Here is a 12500-nt window from a genome sequence, read left to right as displayed (position 1 = left end):
AACTGTCGTCGCTGCCGTCGCGTTTAACGGTTCCGCTGGACGGCGTTCGGCTCCCTTTGAGCAGTTTGTGGTCCTCGTCACTAGGAGAAAAACCACATGCAGATGAATCATGACGTGAATCAAACTCAAAAGATGACCGGCACACGCATGCAGGGTCAGAGTCACGTGACGGGATGAGAGACAAAACCTGCCAGGGCTTCCAAACGAGCGTTAAAGCATCATGGGAAACTACCAGAGGAATGAAGCGCAATCAGTATCTCAACACCTGAAGCGTGAAGATGAGCCTGAACGTGATCGTCAGCTTCCTGAAGCACCAGCTGAATCTGAGCGAATCATTCAGAGAGTCTGAACGTCCTTCCTTCTGCTGGTGCTTCACGATGAAGAAAAACTTCAAATCATACATGAGTCATGGATGGATGCAGCCACACTTCCCATGAAACTAGAGAACAGACGTTCTCTGCTTTTACTACTATGATGTTGTTTTTGTTCTGAATTTGTTTTTTGGCATGAATAAAGGCGTCCATTTTTTACTTTTAGATATCTTACAGTGGTAGCAATGATAATATTGTTCAAAAGTAAATGCTGTACATCCCTGGTAATTAAAAAATGCAGTCAGGGTCGTTCACTCAGAACACGTCTTTGCATCAATCGGAGAATCTGAGGACCTTGAGACGTGTTTTTGAGGCATGACACAATAATAAAAATACAAACAGTCTCCGACTTGCTCCAGTAAACACAAACTCTTAATATTAGCCCCGCCTCCGAGGCCCTCTGATTGGTCCACTGTGTGTAAAAATACTTGACACAGCGTCTTAAAGAGAACATGTTCACATCGATAGAAAGACGTGTTCGGCGAGAGCGGCCCAGACGCCAGCGCTTCACGTGAAGTGTGTTCCCGGGATGGGTGTGTTTTTCTCCTCTCGCATGCAGAGTCCCGCTTACCTTCCCTCATCCGACCGGCGCTTAACGAAACGCGAGGAACGAGCGCCAGCCGCTTGAACTAAACAGTGTGTGTTCGTTCAGAGTTCTGTAACCCACACTCATTATTTGCAGTAACATTTGGCATTCAAGGTAAAGATATGATCATCGTAATCTCATGTAATCGGATTACTTTTTTTACAGTAATTTTTACAGTAATACTCTTTTACAGTAAATTAACGCATTACTTTTTCATTCACAAGACAATTTGAAAATATTTCTTTCTTTTAAACAATCTCATTTGTATTATATAGTAGTTTCTAAATATTTTTGTCTGAAGCGGTGCGTGTCGAGTGAAGAGCAGCCGTCAGGTTCATCATTTCCCAGAGAACAAATCAACATTACCTGCAATAACGTCCAAAATCAGCGTATAAAAAGGAAATCATTTAATAAAGCAGGGAATATAAAAGAATATTGCTATACAGGAGTAAAGTGCGTTCGGCGGTCTCTCTCCCGCACGCGTGCAGAGGAACGCAGGAAGAGACTTTCAATGGCAAACCAGCAGCTTCAGTTCAGAACATTAGGAACATCTGTAGGATTATTCAGGAACGATGGAGAAAATGATTCTGATACAGTAACTCTACTGTAATATCTTCACTGAAGCCCATCGTTCTGGAGACGAGAACCCGATCCAGCAGACCGGATCAGATCCGCCGGAGGAGAAGAGGAAGGTGACGTCGTGGACGGGGTCAGAGGTCAAGGGTCAGGTCAGAGCTCTCTCACCTGTACTCTCCAAACGTGATATCATCCTCCTTCATGGGCTGGATCTCCGGGTCTCCGTGAGCGTCCTCCTTCTCTTTAACTGAGACACACATCAGAGTCACACGCTGACCTTTATCACGGGTTTCAGGACGAAAAACTCTAGATACAGACGATATCAAGCCTTTTTTTTTTAAATGCATCAAAATGAAGTGTGTATGATTAAAATAAGAAGGAAAATACCTTCAAGGGGGATAAAGAAATGGATTAAAAGCTGTGATCGACAGATCTGTTTTTGTCATTTTGTCATTTTATCTTTTAAATAGGACCAGTTTAAACTTTTATGTACACTTGAGCAGTTAATGTGCGATTGTTCACAAGAAGATCATTAACCTGTTTCTAGAGTTATTTCATGAACCAAAAACAAAAATGTTCCTTGAAGCTATTTTTAATCCTTTTTTTCTGAACTTTTTTTATTTCAGCTAGTTGCCATGGCAACACTTTCCTTTTTTGTGTATAGTTCAATCTAGTTTACAAAATGAACAAAACAATAAAACATTTCTACACTGTATTGGTATGTCATGAGCATATAGTGTTTTTATACCCCCCCCCAAAAAACTCAAGAAAAGCACAAAGCATGAGAATAAAGACTATAGAAGCGTATCGATGCTCACCTGGATATTTTCCTCCCTTGTTCCTCTTGATGAAGCAGATGATGAGCAGGATGAGGATGAGCAGAGCGATGGCCGACATCAGACCGATGAACCAGCCCTGAGTGGCGATGTCCACCTGAGGACTGACCATCGCTGAGGAAGAGGAGGAGGAGGAAGAGCATGAGATGTGTGCAGAACGTCTGCTCCGGCGAGTCACAAGATCAGACGCCATCAAGAAAACAACGAGAGACAGACGGGGAGAGGGGAAGTCGTGACGTTCACCAGTACAAGGACCTGAACCTCCTTCCAGATACATTCACAGGAAACTCGGTCAAAGGAGCTCACGCTAAAAGAAGAGCGTCTCCTTTCAGCATGAGCTCCGCTTTGACGTATTTTTCCTTTGCATCCGAAGTAAACGTGAGAATGTGGAGACACTTGCACTGGAAAACATCTCAAACACAGAACGAGAAGATCACGCTGCACTTCATGCCGATCGATCGATATACGCCACGTTACGATCGCAGACGGACTCATGCGGGACACACAGACGTGCTTCGACATCTCAACACGGCCCTCATGCATCACAGCCCTCAAATATCCCACAAGGCCTTGAGGCTGAGATGAAGCCTCACCTGGGACCTTAATCAAGAGCTCCTCAGAGCGATGGAGCGCTCGGTCGTCGTGACCCCGGGCCACCACACGCACCTTGTACGCCAAACCCTTCTTCAAACCCTTAAGAACGTGGAACTGAGAGCCGTTGACCTTCTCTTTGTGCCAGTCTTCATCACCTGAGGGTTTCCAGCACAACAGGAAGCACTTCAGCGTCCTTACAGGCAAACACGGGTAGGTTAGCTCTAGACTCCTGCGGTCAGTCTGGAGTTAATTCTACCCACCTACTACTGATCTCAATGAGCTACTACTGTTATGAGCCTTTGGTGAACTACTCTGCAAAAACTCATGCTCTTTGTCTTGTTCTCAGTGTATGAGATGTTCAAAATGAAGCGAGTACTTAAAACAAGAAAAAATACTTCATTCAAAGGAAAACTGCTGCTTTGTTGTTTGGTGAGAGACTGCAGACAAAACCCTCGTTTTTTCACACACTGGTCAAATCATTGGGTGCATTCTATAACTATTATAAAGAGGGATTTGTTTACGTTTCATCCACGCTGATTTATACAACATTTTGTCCTAAAAGCAAAAAAAATAAATATATTTAATATCTTTATATTCTGAAGGTTTTTACTGAGGGATTTGTAAATATTTCATATTAAATATTTTATTTTTAAAAATAATGTATTTGATATATTTGAAGGTAATGAGTTTGTTGCACCAAAGCATAGAGTTTTATTTTTCTTTGTTTTATATTCTCAGTTTTTATTGATGGGTTTGTTAATAATACATTTAGACTGATTTGTACAACACACATATATATATATATATATATATATATATATATATATATATATATATATATATATATATATATATTATATATATATATATATATTCTATATATAATATTTTATATATAAGTTTATTCTTGAAACATGGTGAAAACACGTTTGTTTTTATAAATTATGGAGTGATAGAGAGATAAATTTAAACAGTGCTGTAGATCAACTAAATCAAATAATAAATGTTCACAGATCTTTCTCTAATGTACACATTTTGCTAAAATGTTTGCAAATAAGTGCACATTAAAATAAGACGTTTCCTAAAACTGTGTAATGTAATCATCTGGGGCTCATATAAGATCTCTTAACCTGTAGTTTCCTATTTTAAGTATAAACTTACTTCATTTTGTTCAATTTCTCTTTTAATATGCTCACTGGTATAAGAATGTTTAGATATTCGTACTGAAAAACAAGACAAAAAACCAAGTAAGAACATTATTTTTTGCAGCGCACCCTGCTGAACAGACGGGTCACCACCAGTACTAACCAGCACTAACTAGCGGTGATCTGTTCAGCGGGGTAGATGACTGTGTATTAGTCACTAAATGAGCTCTACTCGTGTGTTTCATCATCATCATCATCATCATCATCCTCACAACACAACCACGCAGGATTCTTACTCTTGTCTATAATATATTCAACATAAAGGTGTTTCTCGGGGCCCCAGTATTCCCAACTGATCAGCGCTCCGTCCTCGCTCACGGATGAGCTCACGTTCCCAAACGCTGGAGCGACCGGCGGCGCTGAGAGAGAGAGAGACACATCATCAGCTCATCACAGTGACCTCTGACCTCCGGACCGATGAGAGCGCAGCAAGGCTGTTTATTCTGCTTTATAGAGGCTTCGGATCTGAGCGGGATCGTGAAGGAAAACACCTGGAAGGATTCAGTGTGATGGGGATGTTTGGGAAGCCGAGCACAAAGAAAGAAATAAAAAGAGAATTTGATGATGCAGATTTAAAAACGATTGAGTTCATATTTTCCATCGCGTAGTTATTGAGAAAATAAGAATGAAAATCTTTCGAATGATCATTTATCGATTATAGCATCAAAGCAACGAAAGCAGTCCCACGGTTTAATCCTAGAGACGTTTCCACTCAAAGAAAACATGTCAGTGTCTTTGTTTTGTCTTAAGATGCAAACCAGGAATGCTTTTTTCTCGGACATGTTTCTAAAAATGACTAAACGTCCTAACTGAACTGTGAAGCTAATTGAACCTAATCGAATCCTGCTTTAGACGAATCCAGGCCTTAAAGTACAAGAAGTTCAATAATGAAGTGGAGTTGATGTATTATTCTCCGTCTGTGTTTGCGTTCGCTGGCCGTAACTACAACCAAAAGATTAGTTATTAAAAAATGATCAAACAGCTGTCGTCCGGCTCAGATTCAGGTGTTTTTTTCTGCCGACTGAGAGAAAATACAAGACGTCTTCACCTCATAGATTACTACAAACTTCATCAAATCTAGAGAGAAAGTGTGACACGAAAGAGAAAACAGACAGAAACGAGTGTTGGGTTTCATTCAGCAAATATGATAATATTATTTTATGACAATTTGGAAAATGTATTATTATTAATATTATTATTAGTATTATTGTCGTCAAATAAATGTCAACTGCAATACAGTGGCACTGTAAAAATAAAATACAATTTCATAGTGAATACAGTTCACCAGCAAGCGTTAAACCATCAAACCTTTATTTTGCCAGAATACAGCTTCTGTTAAACGAATATAAAACATTACTGGCACCCATGTGTGTAAACAGACACGAGATAGACTTTCTCTTCCACTGAACGTAGTTATATATGAAGAACAACACACGGCTGCTTTCTGACGTAAAGAGACTCTTCTGTCTCACACAGATCCACGAACATGAGACAAAAGACAAAGTAAACAGGTAAAGCTCAGGTGTACGTACCTCTGTCCAGGACGGTGACGGCCTCCTCGGTGAGCGCCGGTCCGGCTCCTCTCTGTGTTCGGGCGCTGATGTAGAACTTGTAGCGTGTGCTGTGAGGAAGGTTGTGCAGCGTGAAGCTGCTCAGATTGGACGGCAGATCCAGCTCCTCCAGCAGACCCAGATCATTTCTGCTGTCCACTGGAGAGGGGCGGGGCCATGTTATTTCACCCAATCATGAACCACACACACACACACACACACACACACACCATTTGTTGACTCGAGCAGCAAAACAAGGCCGAACACTCAAATATACACGTACGGCACACGTTTAAAATATAGCAGAGATTCTGGAAACGTCCTTTTTTTAAAACAGCAAAAACAATAACTATGAAGAATACTGAAGTTTTACCCGTAATGATGTATAACAGTGGAACGCTATCACTGGAATAAGGGATGTCTAAGGGATGAAAAGCCGCACACTGCATCACTAAGAGGTCATATAAATATTCAGAACAATTGATATTACCTCTTAGTGATGCAGCGTGCGGCTTTTCATCCCTTAGACAAGCTTGAAATAAAAGATTTCTCACCGGTCTGATATTTGAAGGTGTATCCGGACAGACGGCCGTTCCTCTCGTGAGGTGGACCCCACTCCAGCGTCAGAGAGTCCAGATCTAAAGCAGAAACCTTGAAGAAGGACGGCACGCCTGGGACTGGAACACAAACACACACCGGCCGTGTTCAACCAGACCTTCTGTACAGCTTTAGGATGAACCGTACGCTTTGAAATACTTCATCCAGTGGTATACGATCAATTACGATTAAAATGTAAGCTAAAAATAAACCATCTACCTTTTAAACACAAAATGTCAATGTCATCTGTTTTTGTTCCAAACAGAAGGTTTGTATCTCCAGTCAACGAAGCATGTTTTGTTCTTGAGCGAAACGGTCCATGATTCAGTGATTCGTTCATTACTTGCTTTGTTCTCGAAGGAATCAGTTGAATGAGTGAATCAATCAATCAACGACTCACTCATTAAGACAGTGACTTAGTTCAACAGTTTTTTCTATATTTTCTATATAGGACATTATTTATGCCGTCGTGAAGATCAATCTAAATGCCACTTCAGTAACTTTGTACCACCCCTGGAGTGCAAAGATGGATTTTGTCTGATTTGACTTGATTGCTGACGGCCCTTTAATGCCTTATTCTCATTAAACCAAAATGTAAATGTTAATTAATGGGGACACGTTCATTTCAAAAGGCTAGAATAGATTCCTTTATAAAGGTCAAAATGTCTCTGGGAAAGTATTTTAATGGTGTGCTGACGGTGTGCTGCTCTCACCTCCCTCGGGCGTCTCGAAGCGCTGCGGGGCGCTGGAGGGTCCTTCTCCTCGGCCGTTGAAGGCCGTCACATGCAGGCTGTAGACGCTGTAGGGCTGCAGGTCAGGCAGTTTCCCGCTGGTTTTGTTGGGGCTGAAGATCTCCATCCTCTGTTTGCCGTGATGAGAGTTGTGTCGGTGTAAACTGCGCTCACGATAGTAATGAACCTGCACAACAACGACAGTTCAAGGATTTCCAATCAGGTTTTAGACCGTACCATAGTACTGAGACTGCTCTCATTAGAGTTACTAATGACCTGCTTCTATCATCTGATCGTGGTTTTATCTCGTTATTAGTGCTATTAGATCTTAGCGCAGCATTCGATACTATCGATCACAACATTCTCTTGGATAGACTAGAAAACTATGTTGGCATTAGAGGAAGCGCCTTAGCATGGTTTACATCATATCTATCTGACCGCTATCAGTTTGTGGCATTAAATGAGGAGGTATCATATCGATCAAAAGTGAAATATGGAGTTCCTCAAGGCTCAGTGCTAGGACCGTTACTTTTCAACCTGTACATGTTACCTCTGGGAGATATTATCAGGAGTCATGGTGTTAGCTTTCACTGCTATGCTGATGATACTCAGCTCTATATTTCTTTGCGGACCTAAATTCCGAACTATTCTCTCAATCTGTACTGTTAAAAGCACTATAAAAATAAAAGCGCCTGATTGAAAGAAATATCCATTAATTGCTCATGAGTATCTGCGATTAATCACAAACATCTGCAAGTAATGGTGAGTGTCTGAATCACAGGATGAGCGCAGAGCTGTACCTTATAGCCCTGCAGTCTCCCGCGCACAGATTCAGACAAAACGGGGCTCCAGCGCACTTCGGCCAGCGAGCTGTTCAGCACCAGGACCCGCACGTCCCCCGGAGCTGCTGAAGGAACTGCACAGGTGCATTCTGGGATTAGCAGCGTTCCTCTAGACAAGCACGTGAAGGTGTGTGAACTGCTAAAAGCATCACTCACAGTCCTCTCCAGAGTATCCAATCACGGTGCTGGGTTTGGGACCAGGCCCGTGATCGTTCACTGCCTGAACCGACATCTCGTACGGTACAAACGTGGGCGTCCCCGACACGACGAATCTAGAGACGTTAGCCACGCTGACGGATGTCCAGTCCTTCTCCATGTCCTGCTGACGCCACATGACCTTATACTGCAGCCCGGGACCGTTGGACTGGAGAGGAGTCAGCGGCTGCCCGACACAAACAAACAAACACAGACAGACAAAAACAAACACAAACAAACACAAACAAACACAAACAAACACAGACAGACACAGACAAGACAAACACAGACAAACACAAACAAACACAGACAGACACAGACAAACACAGACAAACACAAACAAACAAACACAGACAAACAAAACAAACACAAACAAACACAGACAAAAACAAACAAACACAAACAGGATTACATGAATTCAACAGCTTGTTTGATTACCACTGTTATTCATAATGCAGAAAAATTAAAACACAAAGCACAATTCCACAAAATCATAATTTCAATTAAAGAAAAAAAAAAATTTATTTCCACAAAATTAATTTAAGAAACTGTATTTAGGTGGTTTGGCAGTGAGCATCGTTTACAGCATCATATAAGGTGTTTATTAATAATCCGCCTCTCACCTTCCACGTGATGACCAGATTATTGTGTTCGGTGCCGTGACCTTTGACCTCAGCGGGGTTCTCGTCGGGAGCTGTGGGCATTAGAGAAGCGTCAGAGGCTGAAGAACGCCGCTGTGAGCGTGAGCAGGTGTGTGCTGTACCTGCGGGGCCGGTCCTGTACTGACGAGAGGGTGAGCTGGGACGACTGAAGCCCACCTCGTTGAGCGCCAGCACTCTGAAGCTGTAGTGGACGTACGGAGAGAGCTTCAGGTGAGCCGTGGTCTTGGTTCCAGGAACCTCCGTCAGATTGTGCCACACGCCGCTCTGGTGGAGACCGTCCTCATACTGGATCAGGAACCCTGACGGGTCAAGAACAGAGGCTTTCAGACAGCATCCTCACACCCAGCAGAAACCTGAAGATCTTTAGAAGCATGCACTCAGGTGCGTGTGTGTGTGTGTGTGTGTGTGTGTGTGTGTGTGTGTGTGTCTGTGTGTGTGTGTGTGTGTGTGTGTGTGTGTGTGTGTGTGTGTGTGTGTGTGTGTGTGTGTGTGTGTCTGTGTGTGTGTGTGTGTGTGTGTGTCTGTGTGTGTGTGTGTGTGTGTGTGTGTGTGTGTGTGTGTGTGTGTGTGTGTGTGTGTGTGTGTGTGTGTGTGTGTGTGTGTGTGTGTGTGTGTGTGTGTGTGTGTGTGTGTGTGTGTGTGTGTGTGTGTGTGTGTGTGTGTGTGTGTGTGTGTGTGTGTGTGTGTGTGTGTGTGTGTGTGTGTGTGTGTGTGTGTGTGTGTGTGTGTGTGTGTGTGTGTGTGTGTGTGTGTGTGTGTGTGTGTGTGTGTGTGTGTGTGTGTGTGTGTGTCTGTGTGTGTGTGTGTGTGTCTGTGTGTGTGTGTGTGTGTGTGTGTGTGTGTGTGTGTGTGTGTCTGTGTGTGTGTGTGTGTGTGTGTGTGTGTGTGTGTGTGTGTGTCTGTCTGTGTGTGTGTGTGTGTGTGTGTCTGTGTGTGTGTCTGTGTGTGTGTGTGTGTGTGTGTGTGTGTGTGTGTGTGTGTGTGTGTGTGTGTGTGTGTGTGTGTGTGTGTGTGTGTGTGTGTGTGTGTGTGTGTGTGTGTGTCTGTGTGTGTGTGTGTGTGTGTGTGTGTGTGTGTGTGTGTGTGTGTGTGTGTGTGTGTGTGTCTGTGTGTGTGTGTGTGTGTGTGTGTCTTACTCTTGATGGGGCTGTTGTGTTCGTCTCCAGGTGTCCAGGTGAGCTGAACGCTTCTCGCTCCAGGATCCGTCAGCTCCAGATCGGTCGGTGCTCCTGGCTGCTCTGTAGAGTTAAATACCTCTCATCAATAATAATAATAATATATGAATACATCTTATTTCTATATTGCCTTTACACTTTACAGAATACAAATAACATAGATATATAATCAAAACAACAACGTGAACATGCAGCCAAACAGTGATCAAAAAACTAAAACCAAAAAGAATCAATCAATCAAACATAGTGTGGGTTTAGTTCAGTCTTAAAGGTCTGGAGGTTGTCACTCATCTTATTTCAAAGCTCAGGAGATTAAATGTTGAACGTCCCACCAACATCTCAGATATTGTCAAAATATGAAGGTCCTAAATGGTGATCTTAAAAACTAGGACAAGAAAGACTAGGATGCTGACGGATGGGAGAGATATGAGCTGATTTCTTTTTCAAGGTAAAGGCACGAGCAGCAAGCTATTAAGGGTTTTAGTGGCTTGACAACAAAACAAAGAGTTACTGTACACCAGTTCAGAAGATTGAAGCATGGATAACAGTGTCAGCATCTTTAGGTCATATACAACAACAGAAAAACAAGATTTAACTCACCGGCAGCTCTGAGGTTCAAAGCATCATTTGGAATTAAATACTGCCTATAGATTATAATGTACTGTCACTCCTTCATTATCTGAGTGAAGCCTTTATTTTTGGAAGAATTCAGAATTTGGGATTTTTCAGAATTCAGTTTTAACAAGTTTTCAGCTTCCATGGCTTGAGATCTTATTGACAGGAAGTGATGGAAATGGGAGGAAATACTGTACGGTAAGATAGCTTTGTGTATCATCAGAATAAATATAATGAGGCTGAATGATCTGACCAAGAGGAAGACTATAGATTAGAAACAGAACCTTGATGTACACCGCTAGAAAGAGATCTGATGAAGACAGATAGTGGAGATAGAGGTCATTCAGTCCTAAAAGAGCCCTATCTGATGAAAACCAGACCAACTTAAAAGAAAGAAAGATAAGTAGATACTTTACATTTACTTTAGTTTCTATAGAGCAACACAAATATGAATCAGTTCATCATCTAGAGATCATGTGATCAGTGCTTTGATACTATCTGTATAAAAAGCGCTCTATAAATAAAAGTGACTGATTGATTCACAAAGTAAAGCACGTCCACGTGATGAATCATGCAAACTTTACAGAAATCAACAGAACGATTCCAAAGAGATAACACAACAACATGCTCCACAAGCCCAGTGCATTATGGGACGTGATGCGCTGTGTGTTTACCGTAGATCACTGCGGGAGTGGGTGGGGCCTCTGAGTGGGAGGAGTTAGAGGAGTGCAGTAAGAGATGCATTCATTTACAAACAATTAGACACTTCTAGACAAAATAGTACTTAAATATTTACATATTTATTCATGCATTTTAAATGTTATTAAAAGTTTAGTTATTGATTTTAACCGTTAATTATTATGTTAATTTATTTAGATGCTTGATCTTGTTTTTTAGTTGGATTTTCTGTCAATATTAAAATACAATTATTTATATATGTATATATATATATTTTTTTATATTAAAATACAATTATATATATAGATAGATATAATTTATTTATTTATTTTAATACATATTTGTTTATATTTATTATAAGGAAATTGTATTTATATTACTTTAAATTACTTAATATTAATTAATTAGTTTACTATATATTTTTCTGTTTTCATTTAATTTAGACTTACTCATCATCTTCTTCCCCTTCTTTCTTTTCTTCTTCTTCTTATTATTAATACGTCATCCGTATGAACCCAAGGAGGGCCTGTGACACAAACACTCACCGACCACCGTGAGCTGAGCGCTGGCCGAGTCCTGGTCCAGCGTGGTGTTCATGATGCAGGTGTAAGTCCCCGCGTCGCTCTCCGTGACGTCTCTGATGGTCAGACTGTCCGAGTCCACTCGAAACCTGTTATCAGACACGGGACATCAGCACAGACTGATCCTGAGGGTCTAGGTTCTTCACAGAAAGAGTTATTAGCATCATTCTACTTTTGCTAAAGAGTTAGATTCAGATGAAAAAAATGACGTTGGTACATTTCGAACGTTATTGTCAGTTGGTGCATGTTCAGTCTGCTGGAAATAAACCCCGCTGATGACGACACGGTCAGACGGCGTGTGCTTCACAAACCTCTCATCATCAGGCAGCTCTCCGTCGTCCTTCAGCCAGATCATGGTGGGCACGAGGGACGGGTCGTGCTTGGCTTTACACTCGAACACCACGTCCCGGTTCCTCTGGACCACCCGGTACTCCGGCGGCCTCAGGATCCTCGTGGGCTCTGAAGAGAGAGAGAGAGAGAGAGAGAGAGAGGAGTTTTATCTCTCCATCCTTTCCTAATGCTCTTAATACACTTCCTGTTGTGCTCTTTGGAGATGCACTTAAGTGCCGTTTGAAAAGTGAAAAACATGCGAGCTAAGGCCTGGAGCCTGTAAACACAAAGCATGATGGGATAGTGGAGCCATTAAGACCAATATCCATGTCTGTTCATTTTAAAAGTGCAGCGTGAGCATCTTCTCCCAGACAGA

General features: G+C 42.0%; 1 protein-coding gene across 13 annotated transcripts in view; it reads right to left on the bottom strand.

Annotated features, from left to right (window-relative positions):
* Positions 1-12500, bottom strand: part of nrcamb (neuronal cell adhesion molecule b) — a 56470-nt gene that overhangs the window by 567 nt on the left and 43403 nt on the right. For 4 of the 13 annotated variants that reach the window (XM_043227956.1, XM_043227946.1, XM_043227945.1 and 1 more), the window contains 16 exons: positions 12106-12253; positions 11759-11883; positions 11210-11239; positions 9882-9983; positions 8847-9044; positions 8707-8777; positions 8045-8270; positions 7847-7962; positions 7029-7233; positions 6273-6395; positions 5701-5877; positions 4405-4527; positions 2963-3118; positions 2352-2483; positions 1702-1780; positions 1-80 (listed from right to left, as the gene is read on the bottom strand). The exon at positions 1-80 is cut by the window's left edge and continues 567 nt beyond it. In XM_043227956.1, coding sequence (XP_043083891.1) covers positions 1-80; positions 1702-1780; positions 2352-2483; positions 2963-3118; positions 4405-4527; positions 5701-5877; positions 6273-6395; positions 7029-7233; positions 7847-7962; positions 8045-8270; positions 8707-8777; positions 8847-9044; positions 9882-9983; positions 11210-11239; positions 11759-11883; positions 12106-12253 — 2091 coding nt within the window. The other 9 variants (XM_043227948.1, XM_043227947.1, XM_043227950.1 and 6 more) reach the window with 4 other exon arrangements.

Source organism: Puntigrus tetrazona, chromosome 25 (assembly GCF_018831695.1).
Source record: "Puntigrus tetrazona isolate hp1 chromosome 25, ASM1883169v1, whole genome shotgun sequence".
NCBI classification, from domain to species: Eukaryota; Metazoa; Chordata; class Actinopteri; order Cypriniformes; family Cyprinidae; genus Puntigrus; species Puntigrus tetrazona.
The sequence above is the reverse complement of the archived record's forward strand: the minus strand, read 5'-3'. Positions and strand labels throughout refer to the sequence as shown.